The following is a 16,162-nucleotide window of genomic DNA, read 5'->3' as shown; positions in this document are numbered from 1 at the left end:
CTCTCTCCACCTCACTCTGTCTTCTCCGATTAAGTTCGAAAAGAAAGGTGGAGAGAGAGAGGTGGAAAGAGAGAGAGAGAGAGAAAGAAAAGTGGAGAGAGAGAGAAAGGGAGAGAGAGAGGTGAGGTGGAGAGAGATGTGAGGTGGAGATAGAGGTTAGGTGGAAATGAGGTGGAATGTATTTAATTTTATTTTGAAAAATTATGAATAGGAAGGACAATTAGGACATTTACTTGAAAATAGGGGGCTATATTTGAATTTACGAAAAAAATAGGGCCAAAAAGGGGGGCCAAAAAGGAAGCTGGTCACAAAGTAGGGGGCCATATAGGAATTAACTCGATACATAATTTAGATTCAAACGCTGAAAAATCCGACAGAAATTTTTCACTATGGTTGGAGCCCAAGAGCATAGTAACAATATTTCCATTAAGAAACTAAAGTTTAACAATCTAGAAGAGATAAAAGTGCAGTAAGATTTACAATGGTATACCCTAAAGTTCCTATGAATTAGGAAGAACGCCAGTTTAGATTCGATCATGGAAACGGGCGTGGTGAGTGAGCAGACAACATTGAATCAGCAGTACAACATGAATATATACAGAGTGTACGAGCGTACGATCTTGAACAACGAAATAATCGTCATGGCTCCATAAGCGGCTTTGACAGGTATTGACGCCATTCTTCAGGCATACCTTTTCTTGTTCTCAGCATCTTGATAGCTGCAGTTGTTAGTGGTATAGCAACTATGTCATAGTCTTTTGGTGCCTGCAGAAATTCATGAAGTACAAGAGCTAACTTTAGTTGGCTGAAGGATTTCTAATCGTGAGGCTATGCAGGTGGACACACTACAGGGAAACTCGGCCACGCAAGGCCTGTGTCTCCAGCTCAACTATAACAATCGGTCCAATGCCGATGGATAACATATGATCCACTTACATCAAGCTAAACTTTACTGGAGTTAAGTTGAGTTGGTCGAAGGATTTCTATTTGTGAGGCTATGCAGGTGGACACATGAGTGACGCGTATCTTACGTGCGAATCTGCTGGAATTCGGGGTAGTCCAGGCCCGATCCAAGTTCGGGAACTAGGGAGGAAAATCACCCGAAGCTAAAATGTACGGGAGCTAATTTGAGTTCGTTGGCCTCGCAAACCTGCTCGGGTTCGGGCTCGGCTCGAGTTTGGGGAACTCGGCCGAGCAAGGCTTGTGTTTCCATCCCAACTATGAGAATCTATCAATTGCCGATGGATAACATCCTTATGTAACTCGAAGATCTGAACTTCTCACGGGGTTCAGGTAATATACTTAATCGACACATAACGAAGATGAAGGGACTCAGGGAGAGGTGATGAAGATACCTTGGGGACTTTGATGAGCTTCATATTTGCTTCTTCTACAGTTTTTTGACCTTTCTTCGAGTTGCATTTCGCACAAGCTGTGACCTTAGATAAATTAAGGACTTAGACTCTGATCTTAGAAAGAAGAAAAATATCATAAAGTAGTTCTAGAAACAAGTTAACAAGTCCCAAATGTAAATCCACACGTGAATTGGTTGTCAAATATTGAAATTAAGAAAAAAATATCGTTGTATAAGCATCAACTGGCGATTTGGAAGGGGTCTGAAGTTTAGAGGTTTTACTAGATTTTCCCATTTCCATTCTCCACCTCGTGATACAGGTAGAACATGATCAATAGTCAAGCTCTCGCGCGATTTACAATACCTGTCAATAGATGAATATCCGAAATCTATCAATATACCTATTGGAGTAACTACGAGTATAGCATATCAGAGTATTAGTGACAAGTGCAATTCAAACCCGAAAATGTTTAGGACATCTCCGTATTTGTCTAGTATCAAATATGATTATGTAAATTACTTACTGACAAGTGAAAACATCCCGAAAAAGTATATTTTTTCGACTGAGATTTTGTTTGATTTTTCTTCTCTTGACAACCTGAAGTAAATGTGGAACCTGAAAGTAGAAAAGAGTGATCGTTCTTTAGATGAATGTAAGGGAACTATATATATATGCGTGTCTCTATCTCTCTATATATATATATATATATATACATATAACGATTAGTGGGGGATCAAGGAATAAATACAATAACGAAGTGCTAATCAATTGCATACCCTTAAGACAGCAGGTATATAGAACGAACCGCTAGGAGAGTTAACTGTCTGGTCATAATACTCTAAAACATCTGCCTGAAAGGAAATACAACCAATCGAGGTTCATATTGACATGTCTAAAATCATAGAAACAGCTTAGAGTTCACTTCGATTAAGATACACATATTTAAACATTGTATGAGTTAGTGGGTTGATTGAGACCCATAATGCAACCTTCTCCATGAACTCCAAGCAAATAGCTCGCTTCCAACAGACGACATTGACAGGCCTAAACAAAAGATGACAACAATCAGAGAAATGATTCAGAAATTCAAGTCTATCATAATATAGTTGAAGTGGAAAATCCTCTCTTCCTGGCTGTCTCTGTATATATAGGTTGTGATACTCCCACGAGAACACACAAAACCTTCATGGCCCTCGTTATAAATCGCATTTCTCTATCCAAACCATGTAAATTTTCATGAAAAGACTGAACACTTCTCTATAATTCCATGGTAAAACGTCAGCGTAATCGAAATTTATGTTTCTAAATCTTGACAACAACTAACATCTCATCTTACTTCTCGGTCGGGACTATCGTTTTGAACCCTGTTACGCTCGCCCACTAGTTCAAACGACACGCCTTTGCATTCATGAGGTCAGACCACCACGTACATTCTAGTTAGAAGACTTAATCATGGTCCTTAATCCATTATTATATCACTACCCGAAGAATTTCAAAGTTTCTAGACCAGTATACCACATATCTATATATCTCTCTATATATAAAAATGTCTTGAATACAGGTCGATATCTAAAGACCCGACGCTAAATTTTGGACCTGTTTAGCAGGGCTGAGTGACGTTGTAAGCAGAGCTGACGCTGTAAGCAGGTGGCGTTGTAAGCAGGGCTGATCTCCAGAGGCAGGGCTTATGTTAAGGCGGTCATCAATGTTAGCGATATCCATGTGTATTTCGGGAATCAAAAGGAGAGAGTGGGTGAGGCGGTGGGATTAGGGTTATAAACAGAAACTGTAGGGATATCTTATTCATTCTCACTTGTGTAACTTGTTTTCTTATCATAAAGGGAATCATCGCGTTTTTGTTCGCCGTGGAGTAGGTCTCACCAACGGAACCACGTAAATCTCTTATGTTCTCGTTGATTGTTTAGATGGTTTACATCTTTCAATTACTTTTCTTGGTTACTTTAGTTCATTCATAAATGAATATCCCAGTAAAGATTAATAAACAAATAACAGGAAGAACAAACCTGTAGGAGATATCCAAGACCAATCCTCTGAAAGAAGCTAATTCATCACTTTCAAAGTCATATTCTTCATCAAAATCAAAACCAGAATCATCTTCATTAATATCAACACCCAAACTTTTTTCTGCATTAGAACTGCTTGATTTCTTTCCCAAAGAACTAAAAATTTTACTAGACATAAATCTGACCCTTTTCTTGTGAAAATGAATTTGATGATGAGTATCCATGAATCTATTAAGATAACCACCAACAACAACTTTACCATGAAATGGGTCTTTAAGTTCAACACCAAATGATACTCTATCTCCATTGAGTAACTTCAGACCTCCTTGAGCTGTGAACTGTGCCATTGTTGCAGGTACTCTGGCTGACCTCCCTCCCCTTAGAGAGAGAAAAATGAATAGAGAGAGAGAGAGAGAGTTTTTCACCTTCTTCCAATCCCTCTTTGGTTTTCTTTCATGGGTTTTCTTTTACTTGTTGGACTGGTTAAACCAAAAGAGAGAAATGAAGGATTATTTCTGGCTGCAAAATGGATTATAGCCACTCATTCTTGGGTTTATAGCTGATAGCTCTCTCCTCTTTTGTTTTTGGTGGAGTTCTTGGATATTCTTTACTTCTATTTTGGTTCAATTAACACAAATTCCCTGAACTAATTAAGAGAACATATAAACTAACGAGGGTATAATCCGTGTCTGGTGGGCACAAAAAGTTTTATAATTTCAATCATTTGAGATAGGGGTGGAAAACGGATCAGGTTCGGGTACCAATGGATACCTTAGATCTCGAGCCAGACATTACGAGTAACAAGTTTTGGAGGTGTAATCTCAACCATGGAAGATAAGTTTGAGAGTATATTCTCAACCATTGGAAATAAGTACGGGAGATCTAATCTCAACTCTTGGAGATAAATTTACGAGGCGTAATCTTAGTCATTCAAAAAGAGGATATCGTTATAAAAGAAAAATCGTTATCACAATAATTTCTGACTTCCAGCAAATATAGCAAGTAAAACAACAATTTACTTACAAATGACATAATTAATAGTAGAAAGAAATTCGTAGAAGAATTCCTCTGGAAGATCTTTAACTTATTTCAGATATGGTTCAAATGCGATATCAACTACTTGGTTTCCACACCCGCGTAGTGAGATTTTACGGGTAAGCACGTAGAGCCCAAAAATCCAGCCGAAGATTACTACCCAACTTGCGGTAAGCTAGTAGTAAGCCCCAGAGTTAGTTATTTGCCTGTGATGTTTGTCTCAACCTTTCACCCATTTTGCAACTAGAATGCAGTTTGAAATGGTAGTCTTCACAAGAACACGACCAGCTTGCTCATTCTTAGCTTATCTGCTCATAAAACATGTAAACTAGACAGATATAGATTAATACATATATACTCTTCTTGAGAACATATAGATGTAGTATTTGAGATAAAAAGATTAGTATCGATTCACCAAACGTCAACTGTTTTTAGTTTATTTTCATTTTGAATGAAGGTTCTATGAGCATTAGAATTCCAGGTTTTCCCTTAATTCCATAAGCTCTGGGTATGTATGTGCAATATACAACCAATAACCATATTATGTTTCTGTCACGTGCGATTGAATTTGCACGTTACCCAAATTCGGTTGTATCCGAAGGAGTAGCTTGAGTTAGGTTAACATGAACTCACCCTTTCTCTCCCTTTGCCTAAAGTATTTAGAAAGCTCTTCAACTCTTACATGAATAGGATGACTTCTCCCCCGACACCGCTCGAATTCCCTCGTTTTCTCCCTCTGGCTAAATTAGAGTGAGAAAGAGAATGTCTCTCCCAACTCCCAAGAGACCAGAGTTGGATCTTCCATTCTTATACGAACAATATTTCATGAATAGACTAGAACGTAAGTAAGAAAAACTGCAAATTTCTTAATGAAGTAGCATAGATAAGAATAAACGAACGCTACCTAATCAGAGACAGCTTTAACAACTCACTTCATCTGCATCCGCATGGACCACATTCAGCCATCAGTTACACCAACGAACGCTACCCAATCAGAGACAGCTTTAACAACTCTTGATCCTTGAACTTCTGTCACCACATTTTCAAGAAGTTTTAGTCTGAATCTCGAAAGACTAAACGATCTCGTTCACCATTCTTATCTTCACAAGATTCTGCTTTGTCTCTACAAATTGGTTCTCCAACGTTCTGGAGCGAAACACGTCTAAGAAGCAACACGAGACAGTTACGCCTATGACCTTCTATAATTGATTAACTCTTTCACCAATAATCACCACAAGAACAGACACCATCTTTAAAATGATGATAACGATTGACATCTCTAACGATAATTTCTCGCTCAGTGATTTTCGATATGAGCTTGATAGCAACATGACAATCATCACAGACTCTTAGGTTCTTAGTCACTAAAAGTCTAGTCCCAGGAGGTGTACTAATTAGCCCAAACGCAATTGCAAGCTTCTCACTATGACTCCCAACCATACCCATCTTCTCATCATCTTCAACATCATGGAAAACTGGAACAGTATCCGGCACATAACCAGCTTGTTTCATTAATACTCCTAATCTCTTGAGCTCTGCATATATTTCGTCCGATTGAGGATGGGAATTGTCTCCAGCCAAAAATGCATGATCTTTGTTCTTAACCTCAATCCAACTACAAGCAATGCTCTTTTTAAGCCCTCTCTCTTTCATCAACTTCCTCAATCTAGCAACTCCTTCCCATATCCCAGCTTGGGCGTATATATTCGATAGAATAACATAGTTTCCGGCATCATCTGGTTCTAGTTCAATCAACTTCTCCAAAGCTAGTTCACCCAACTCTACATTACTATGGAGTTTGCATGAATTCAGTAAAGAACCCCAAATTCCGGGATCCGGTTTAACTGACATCTGCATTATAAGATCGTAAGCTTCATCTAATCGACCAGAACGACCGAGGAGATCCACCATACATGTATAATGCTGAACTGTTGGCTCAATGAAGTAGTCATGTGTCATACATTTGAAGAATTTCCATCCTTCATCCATCAAACCTCCATGTCTACAAGCCGAAAGAACACCGACAAAAGTTATATGATCAGGCGGAAATTCTTCATTTTTCATCTCCTCAAACAAGTTTAGTGCTTCTTTAGTATGACCGTGCATAGCGTAACCAGCAATCATTGCATTCCAAGACACAACTCTCTTCTCTTTAAGCCGTTCGAACAATCTTCGAGCAACCTTTAGAAACCCACTTTTCGCATACATATCAACCAGAGCAGTTTTCACCTTGTCTTGTGTCTCAAACCCACGTCTCCAACTAAACCCATGAACTTCCTTTCCTTGAGGAAGAGCAGCAATGTCAGCCGAAGCCGAGATCACAGTAACAAGAGTTGCAACAGTCGGTCGAAAACCAACTGTCAACGACATCTCCCGACATAAAGAAAGAGCCTCACTTGGATGGCCATTTTGTGAATAAGCAGCAAGCATTGAATTCCAAATAACAACATCTCTAAAAGTAATTTTATCAAACACATTACGCGCATTTTCTACACACCCACATTTCGAATACATATCAATAAGAGCAGCTCCAACAAACACATCTGAATCCCATCCAGATTGAATTACATCTTCATGAATATCTTTACCTTGTTTCAAAGCAGATAATGAAGAACAAGCTTTTAGAACAAATGGGTAAGTGAAATTATCAGGTTTTAAGCCATAATCAAGCATTTGGTAGTAAAGACAAAGGGCAATCTCATGAGGTCCATTCCAAGCATACCCACGAATTAAAACATTCCAAAGGAAGAGATTGTCTTTAGGAATTTTATCAAACAGGTAATGGGCATTATTCAAAAAGTTGCAAACAGAGTATAATCCAACAAGTTTGGTAGCTAAAGTGGTATTGAAGCTAAGACCAGTAAGTAGAAGTTGGGCATGGATTTGTTTACCAGGTTCTATTGCTTTTTTGTTGATACAAGATTGGAGAAGAGATGGGTAATGGTAATTGTGAAGAGATGAGTAAAAAGAAACTGAGATTTTGATTGTGGTGTTTCTGAGCTTTAATGTTTGGAAGAGGAATTTGATTGAATTCAAGTAAAGCATTGGATTTTGAAAGCGTAGAGGGAGTGAAGTGGTTGTTGTGTGAACTTTTACAGTGTGAAGTGAACTCTTAAGGTTATAAGGCCCTTTCTTTGGGGACGTTGGAAATGATTGGTGGGATACAAATTTGAAAGACATAAGAAAATATATGATAGAAGATGATATGATCAACTTTATGAACTGCTAGGGATATTGTCCAAATTTAAAAGATCTGGCACCAAGTGATTGAGTTCAGTAGTTCTTCGTATAAAATTATTGACTCTAGAAATATGGTAATATGGAGAAGACAAAATTGTTTGAATCACCGACATAACCGGAAGCGCCTCTTATTATTGAAGTGCGCTTAACCTCTTAATAGGAGTACCACACTTGTCTACCGATATGAGTTTGTTTCTACAACACACCTCACATTACGTCAGAGTGAATCGTGCTAATAACGTCTTATAGGTTGATCAAACCAACCTTGCACATTTGGCCTTCACGGTCAAAGACAACCCTAGTTTTTAAGAGGCCCAAAAAAATTGACAAAATTGGGGGCCAATTTGATGAAAGAAATGTTTCTTTTTCGCGTAGTAAAATCTACAAAAAGACGTAGTAGTTTAATTGACATATCAGTAAAAAAAAAATGAACTAGTCTTCATCTAAAATTTGAATTTAGAAATTCTCTTCGATATAGATTTGTTTCCCTGATTTCTTACTCTGACTTAAAAAATAAATGTAAGAAAAAAAAACTTAGTATATTATACTACTTTGTAATATAGTTTTCTGACATATAATCATTTTAATGTTTAGATGTTGTTTCATTTTAACATGATGGTAAATTTGTAGTAAGAAGATAATTTTTTTAAAGCGCTCTAATTTTATCCATGTCAATCAATAAGGAGATCTAATATACAAAAAAAGAGAAAGTACAAATTTCAAAAATAATTGAAACACATAACTGAATAGAGCCATTTTAAGGAATTGTTTGATGCATGATTTGCTTAACATAAAAAAAGGATTTTAAAAATCAGACATTTGATGTGTTTATACTATTTGATTTAAATTATAATATATGATGTGAATTATAATATGTGTTGTCATATTGTAATGAATTTAACAAAAAAACAAATGGTTTAATAGAAGTTGAACATGTTTGTTTATGTCACGTAAATGTACACCATCCCAAGTATCAAATAATTTATTGCAACAACAAACTAAAAGAAATGGTTTGACAAAAGGTTGAGCAGGTAGGGGGACTTGAACATTGGTCTGGGAGGATGATAAACAAACAATAAACCAAGGTGCTACAACATCTTTGTCATTTACGTGTACATCCGGCTTTATATATATAAACTTACGACTAGCACATTGAGGCCCTCATAAATTTGGGGCAAAAGTTGCCTTGTGCCAGGGTTGGTCATGCTCATGGTTTTAGAGACTCCACTAAGTGAGGGTGCTTAATGGTAGAATAAATCGTGTTGATAATGTATTATAAGATGATGCAGATCACTCAATCTCTCTTTTCCAGTTATGTTGTTCATTTCGTCTAAAAGATTTTATAAAGTGAGAAACCTTAGCTACCAGTCTATGGCCCCCAACTTTGTGACCAGCTACACTTAGCAAAAATACTCATATGACTCACTTTTTCAGTTATCTTTAACTTTATGTTACTCTCCTCCATCTCTTTTTCTCCCTCTGCCAAGTCACGCCACATCATCTGTTACGTCACCTCATCATCTTGTCGAGCAGGGGTCGTCGGTCGGCCAAATTTCCGGCAGGCGACCTTCAAATCCAAAAAAAAAAAACTTTTTTTTTCTTCTTCTTCTTCTTCCTCTCTCTCCTGTTTTATCTCTCTTATTTTCTCTATCTTCTTCTTCCTCTCTCTTCTTCTCCTTCCCCTCTTTCTCTCTCTTCTTCTTCTTCCTATATCTATCTCTCTCTAAAATGACCGGCGAAGGGGGTAACCCTTCACCGGACGTTAGTCTGGGAAACCAGACCTTCGTCGGTCTGCAAAAACCTGACCTTCGTCGGTCTGGTTTCCCAGACCGACGGCCGGCGAAGGGTTACCCCTTCGCCGACCATTTTAGAGAGAGAGAGTGAGAAAAGAGGGGAAGAAGAAGAGAGAGAGAGAGAGAGGAAGAAGAAGAGAGAGAAAATAGGAGAGAGAGGAAGAAGAAGAAGAGAAAAAAAAAAAAATTTGGTTTGGAGGTCGCCGACGGAAGTTTGGCCGGTCGGCGACCCCTGCCGGAGAAGATGATGAGGTGGCGTAACAGATGATGTGGCGTGGCTTGAGAGAGAGAGAGAGAAAAATAGATGAAGGAGAGAGAGTAACGGAAAGTTAAAGATAACTGAAAAAGGGAGTCATATAGGTATTTTTGATAATTTAGGGGGCCAGACAGGAAGCTGATCACAAAGTTGGAGGCCATTAGTGAAATAACCCTAAAGATAGTGATCTTGTTTGTACATTTCTCTCTCACCCTCTCTCTCTCTCTATATATATATTTGATGAAACTAGTGAGAGAAAATGATAGGTAGAATGATGAAACTAGTGAGAGAAAATGATAGGTAGAAAGAGAAACGAGAGAGAAAGCTAATTAGGAGTCAACACCAGAACAATTTTCATTTTGTCGGTGAAGTCCAAATATCACTAAATAATTGGGAGTCAATGTCAAATTAACCCATATTTATACAAGGGTTTAGGTTGATGAGATAAGAGATCTATGACATAAAATTTTAAATTGAAATATGGATAATGGTAGGTCACTTTTAAGTTCAATGTTTATAATGTTGAAATTTTAAGAAATCAAACAGTCAATGTGGCTTGGGAAAGGATATATGGGTCCTTGTTTATTGATAGCTAGGTCACTTATTAAATTTTGTCCCTCACTTAAATTTAACAAAGAAAAACATAGTTGAAGTATCAAAGACTCCCAAGAGGTGAAGAAAATAATTTCCAAAACATATAAATGGTAGGAACTTGTTGGCTTGTATATCTTCAGCATCATGGTAGGTTATCTCTGGTTTACTTCAATGCCTCAATTCGGTTCATTTTTATTATCGTAGCTCCCATACATTGAGGTACATAATAAAGGAAATTTAGGTATTATATATATAGAAACAATGAATAAGAATCACAAGATAAATATTGAAGAATTTAATCACGTAAGCTAAACGTTCAGAGAAATTATGTGACCACTCACTAATATTGTGTGAACTTCGAGTAAATGAAATATGTAGTAAAAAGTTAAGTTTCACGTCCAATATATAGTGAAACAAAAGAGTTACACTTTATTTTTGTAGTAAATAGACATACCTACCATCCTGCATCGACTTCATACTCATTGCATGCTCATTCTATTGAATTTTAATTTGTTGTCTGCCTAGTCCTATTTTTGAAGAAGTTTAATGGTATAATGAGTTTGTATTGTAGAAGTGGTGGAAACTGGAAAGATATTTAATGTTTCAATGAATAGATTTATCTCTTCTCAATTCTCACAATCAAAATAAGAGCGGAATTAGGTTTACTATATAATGCAGATGATAACACTGTGTGAGGATAGTAGTACATCGGATTTAAAGTTGAACGAAGTTCTGCGCGTACAAAGAAGCATTTCAATAATACTAACAATATAATTTAAGGATTAATTACCATTAGTACAGCCCTTCTAAACTATATTTAAGTAAAAAAAAATGCAGAAAATCAAACAGGATCAAAACTTGGTTTGCTTTTTGCTTGGGAAAATTTCAGAAGTCAATACAAACGGCGCATCTGCAGAAAACTTTCGATGACACGAGTGAGAAGACCTACCTGCAATACAAAATATGTTAGTTCCCCAACACTAGTAACGTGCAGATGAATATGATTTAACGTAACAACAAATGACGACGGGAGCAACCAAGTTTCGTCACTTGATGTGATTGAGCTTGTACGTATATCTCAGTCTCCGGGTACTCCCGACCATGTGAAATATTACATCGGTGTCGTAATTCGTATACAGTCAAACCTCACGGCTTTTGTCTACTAAGACCCCTTACCAGCTAGGACGGGACGAGTGGGAAGAAAGTTAAAAGACTGCACGGTTAGGGTGGAAATATCATTTACTCAACTGGTGCAAATAAAACAATATCTTTAATCGAACATGGATATTGCCAGATGAGGAATTAGCATGTCAAAAGGTAAAGTAGGTAGTATTACGTTTGAATTTACCAGTTCGATATGTAGGATAAGATTCTGAGATGATTCCACTCATAGACCACGCCGATACTCTAGTTGCTTTGTGTTATCTTGCAGTACCTGCAAAAAGAAACACATGCTTCATGAATATGTTGGATCAGCGTAAAGAACACTTCCGGTTAATGAAAAGAATATATTAGATTATTAATAGGGCATGAAATTCGAAAGAGTAGTTCGTAGAATAATTTGCTTAAGTTAAAAATAATAATTACATCTCGAATGTAAGTTGCTATTGCCTTGCATCCCTCTACCGCAAGTTGCATGACATTTTCAAAGATATCCATTGGAAGTTTTGCGTCCATCTGCAATCCTCAAAATCATGAGGAGAAAACCAACTATAACATTAAGTAGGTTCTTAAACTGCTCGTTAAAATTTCTAATAACGAAAAATACTCAAAATAGTCAAACAATCCGACTTCTACTGAAATTTCCCCACGGTAACTGCAAGATGGAATGTTCCCACCGTAGAGGAAGCAATCTGGGGTATTGACTGTTTTCACTTTCAGAGATTCTTTCTTCTTTTTTTAACAAATGGCTACTTAGTTTCGGCTTTTCCATTGAATTTCTTGTTGTTTTCAGCTCAAAGCATACCTTGTGCATTAGCTGTTTCTATCGATACAGTTTTTTTTTTTTTGCCAATTAAAACCAAAAAGGAGACAATAAATACACTCCCACTGGTAAAACTTTGAAGCAAAAAAAAAAGAAGAAAATGTGTGCAGTGTACAAGAGATCAGCTTATTTCTTATATAGATCGTATTTTTAGAAGAAATTTAAACTATGAAGAAATCTAGAGGTACAAGCAACACGATGCAATAGAAATTTTAAAATGGTACCTGAAGTAGAGTCACTTTATCCAACTTTGCTAGAATCCCTACAGTTACATCGGGGCCTCCAGCACTATCTTCCACGTAATTCAAATCTGACAATGCCATAATTACGATGTTGATTAGCTCTGAGGGTTTTGCTAAATGACATTGGTTTGCGAAGAAGTTCATAGAAAGAACTGAATTATTGATATACCAAGCAATGGACTGCTATTAAGATATCCGGCACTGCAGGAAGTGACAAGATCCCTCATTGGAATTCCAGCATCTGCAAGTGCCAAGGTTGCAGCATTGATGCATGCAGATCTTGTTCCTGCAGAGGAAGATGATAAACCCTCAATTTTGTTCAAAGATGCGAAAGTAAACCAAGACAAAACAAGTAAAATTTGAAAATTAAATCATGAAACTTAAAGGATTAGGAATACAACTCGTGAGAACAAGAACATGCATCAAACCTAAAATTGTTATTTACTTCAAAACTGCAAAGTTATATCAATTTAGTCTTAAATAAGAATAATAAACATATTAAGAAGCTTAGATATTACGCTTTTCTATTCAAAATTGAACATGCAAAGTACTGAAAGAGAGTTTTCGATTACCTCCGTCAGCTTGAAGAACTTGGACAAATATGTCAATCTGCAAATAAATAAGAAAGCGTGAGGGAAACCTAATTAAAGGTGCTCAAAGAAGGATATGCACAGAAGAAAGATCATCATAAGCAGTAGTAACAAACTTGAGAGCGAGGCATTAGATGTGTTAATATGCAAGCTTCCATGGTTTGTCGAATGACAAGGGATATCTCTGTAGACCGCCTGAATATGATACACAAAAATGAATCAAACCCAGGCACGTGTTCTGAATGAATTAATTGACAATCATTCCCTAACGAGCTAGATTCTTAAATTCTTCTCTTAGTTAGTTACAAAATGATCGGGTAAGGAGTATAAGTACCTGTCACCCTTGGGTTTCCTCCTCCTGTCTCCGGTGCTAAAGTTAGCCATGCTATACTCACACCTTACCTATATATGTATATCAGTACATAAAACCAACCATGAAGAGATGAATATTACAATATTGAGATGAAACAAACCCTAGTGAGATAATAATAGTACCAAAGCCTTGTCATTCATTTGTTCGCTCCTATTCTCAACCTGGAAAGAGACGTTATTATATATGTATGTTACTAATTTGGTTCAGGAAAAAATAGTTTGGTGTTAAAAAGGGAGTTTCATTACCTCTCTTGGACCATATACCGCAGCAATCACTTTGGTGTTTCCCATTTCAAAAATAGCTGACCTAAAATTCAATCTTTCAATTAACACTAACCCAACTTCAAAATCATATGTTTCTATTAACTAGTAATTTTACCCATCTGCCTTTGAAACAGCACCAATTTCTCCACGAATTTGCCTCATCTGTTATAGCAAAAAAAAAAGTTTGTGTTAGAAAAAGAAATGGAAACGAGTAAAAGTGTGTAATCTTTTAGAGAGAGGGAGAAAGAAGGAGACCTCCATGGGACGACGACCATCTAAGCGAAGCCCTTCAGGACTTACGTACTCCATTCTACAGAGAGGGGAAAAAAAAAGATTATGGCAGTTGAGGAGGAGAGCCGGCAATAATGTTTAGATTAACAATATTTTTTTCTGGTTTTCTCCTATCTATCAATTTCATTTCCTCTTGATTGACCCTCTCATACTATGAGATACATGATAAAGAGAAATTACATACTCTCTATATATATAGAAAGGAGGCATCAGGATCATAAGATAAATATTGAAGAATTTTATCATGAAAGTTATATGCTAGGTGAAATTGTGAGGGGGCAAAGCCAGGATTTCAACTTAAACGAGGCTAAGCTTTAACTTCACGGTGGCCAAAATGTTTAACTAAAAGTCACTATAACTAGGTTTATACCTATGTTTCATGTAAAAGTGTTATTTAAAGATAATTTCTAGTGATAACAATAGATTGTTAACGCATCTCACATTTATGTAAAGTTTCTGACAATTTCTTTTTTAATATGAATGAACAATGTCAATCGAAATTAGACATCAACTAATGAACTAAATTTAAACTTATCTAAGATTTCTAACTTATACAAAAGTAAGAATCACAATTCATAAAATCATAACCATTAAGCGACAAACGAACATCTACTAGTAAACAAAATTTGAACTTATCTAAGATTCATAACTTATAAGAAAGTACAAATCATAGTTCACAAATCATAATCATCAATCAATTGGAATCTTTAATTTGCATTTTCTAACCTTCAAGTGGTCTACAAAGAAACACTTAAAAGGAAGAATTTCATCAAACAGTTGGGGTACAAGCCTAAAACCTAAACCATCTCTACAATTCTCAAAGAAAATCATCAATTTCTGGATGAATTTCTTAAAAGGGAAAGCAAAATTATATCTAGAACCTAAGTAAAAGGATCAATAATCTCTATGAGTCAGAACATTTAGATTATAGATACAAAAGCAAAATTATACTAACCGAATCCTTGAGAGAGAAAGTGAAGATTTTATAATAAAACCTAGTTGCTTAGCAGCTCGGCTCCTTGTGATGTCGTTGATTACAAGGAATCCTTGAGAGAGAAAGTGGAGATTAAAGATAAACCCTAGAAGAACTAGTTGCTCACTTGCTCTCGGCTCTTCTTGCCGGTAAACTCCCCCTTCGTTTCCCGTCCCAATTTTTTTTTTTTTTTAAAATAGAGTTATTTGCTTTTTGACCCCCTTATTTACTTCCCTGTTGGTAACATATAAACTCGGTTAATTTTTCGTTTTCATAATAGTCCTTCGTATAAAAGTAATTTTGTAAATTAAAAAATGGACTCTTTTTAAATATGGGATGATTCTTACAAAAATTCTTTTTTTTTAAAACCACCTTGGGGGCCAAATAGAATTCATTTTAAAAAATTATAAAAAAATCAAAGACATATCATCTCTTTGTACTCCATTCCACCCCCTCTGTTCTCAACCTCGTTTCTCTCGCCACCTCATCGTCTTTTCCGGTGAAAGTCGCCGACGACTAAATTTTTCGTTGACTTCAATTTGCGCTCTTATTTTAATTGGAAAATACTGAAGTTTCTATTTTTACAGTTAAAAGTGCGAACATATTTTTATTATTTTTTTTATAGTATCTTTTGTTTTCTTCGAACTCTCATATCCCGTCGTTTCTATACTGACATCGTCGATATTCTACCGACGAATCTTCTTTTCTTATACCTATTTTTTTTCTCTCATATCCATTTTTTCTTACTTTGTAGACAACATTTATCTCACATTAAAAATTAATAAACCACAACAATTCGATAATTATAAATTGTATAATTCTAAGCAGGAAGAAATACATACACTACCATTTTATATCAACTTCATTACATGATCATTCTATTGAATACTTAGGGATGACCAAATTTCATCTAACTTGCTAATGCTCTCACGCCAATTCACAATTCACGTAGATCTCGGAGAGCTAAACACATTTTGAAATCTTATTAATATTGAAATTTATTTATTGTTGTATTAGTTGCTTTGTAGTTCATGCAGTCAACTTGTGTATACTTGCTATATTTGTCAATTTGTGGGTTGTATCTTTGATGGCTCATTTTAACTTTTGTGTGGAGGTGATAGTGGATTATTTAATTTTTTGTCCTGTCTA

The 16,162-nt window shown here is 36.2% G+C and overlaps 2 protein-coding genes and 1 pseudogene across 5 annotated transcripts; all 3 read right to left on the bottom strand.

The window, feature by feature from the left end:
• Positions 1-409: 409 nt before the first annotated feature.
• On the bottom strand, positions 410-4,288 carry LOC147540474 (HNH endonuclease). Its single transcript, XM_086640878.1, has 7 exons — positions 3,380-4,288; positions 2,345-2,399; positions 2,132-2,206; positions 1,879-1,970; positions 1,637-1,718; positions 1,356-1,439; positions 410-765 (listed from the first exon to the last, which is right to left on the bottom strand). Exons 1-7 carry the CDS (start codon positions 3,724-3,726, stop codon positions 640-642), a joined length of 861 nt encoding a protein of 286 aa, XP_086497004.1. The 5' UTR covers positions 3,727-4,288; the 3' UTR covers positions 410-639.
• On the bottom strand, positions 4,286-7,654 carry LOC147540473 (pentatricopeptide repeat-containing protein At2g01510, mitochondrial pseudogene; annotated as a pseudogene). 2 transcript variants are annotated; one of them, XR_015225333.1, is made up of 2 exons: positions 5,403-7,654; positions 4,286-5,318 (listed from the first exon to the last, which is right to left on the bottom strand). The product of XR_015225333.1 is annotated as a pentatricopeptide repeat-containing protein At2g01510, mitochondrial pseudogene, transcript variant X2 (transcript). The 2 variants fall into 2 exon arrangements; XR_015225332.1 differs by having other exon boundaries at positions 4,800-5,220; positions 5,347-7,643.
• A 3,333-nt stretch (positions 7,655-10,987) lies between these two features.
• On the bottom strand, positions 10,988-15,272 carry LOC147540472 (exosome complex component RRP41 homolog). 2 transcript variants are annotated; one of them, XR_015225140.1, is made up of 13 exons: positions 14,996-15,236; positions 14,005-14,059; positions 13,865-13,911; positions 13,732-13,792; positions 13,609-13,647; positions 13,448-13,515; positions 13,230-13,308; positions 13,096-13,132; positions 12,693-12,809; positions 12,506-12,591; positions 11,885-11,974; positions 11,634-11,732; positions 10,988-11,246 (listed from the first exon to the last, which is right to left on the bottom strand). XR_015225140.1 is itself a non-coding variant. In XM_086640067.1 (13 exons), exons 2-12 carry the CDS (start codon positions 14,056-14,058, stop codon positions 11,685-11,687), a joined length of 726 nt encoding a protein of 241 aa, XP_086496193.1. In that variant the 5' UTR covers position 14,059; positions 14,996-15,272; the 3' UTR covers positions 10,988-11,246; positions 11,646-11,684. The 2 variants fall into 2 exon arrangements, 1 of the variants encoding a protein (XP_086496193.1); XM_086640067.1 differs by having other exon boundaries at positions 11,646-11,732; positions 14,996-15,272.
• Between the last annotated feature and the right edge of the window lie 890 nt (positions 15,273-16,162).

The sequence above is a fragment of the Eschscholzia californica genome, unplaced genomic scaffold, assembly GCF_041429995.1.
Source record: "Eschscholzia californica isolate CP2 unplaced genomic scaffold, dmEscCali1.0.p SCAF_5, whole genome shotgun sequence".
NCBI lineage: Eukaryota > Viridiplantae > Streptophyta > Magnoliopsida > Ranunculales > Papaveraceae > Eschscholzia > Eschscholzia californica.
Note: the sequence above shows the minus strand (reverse complement) of the source record. Positions and strands in the feature narration are given on the sequence as shown.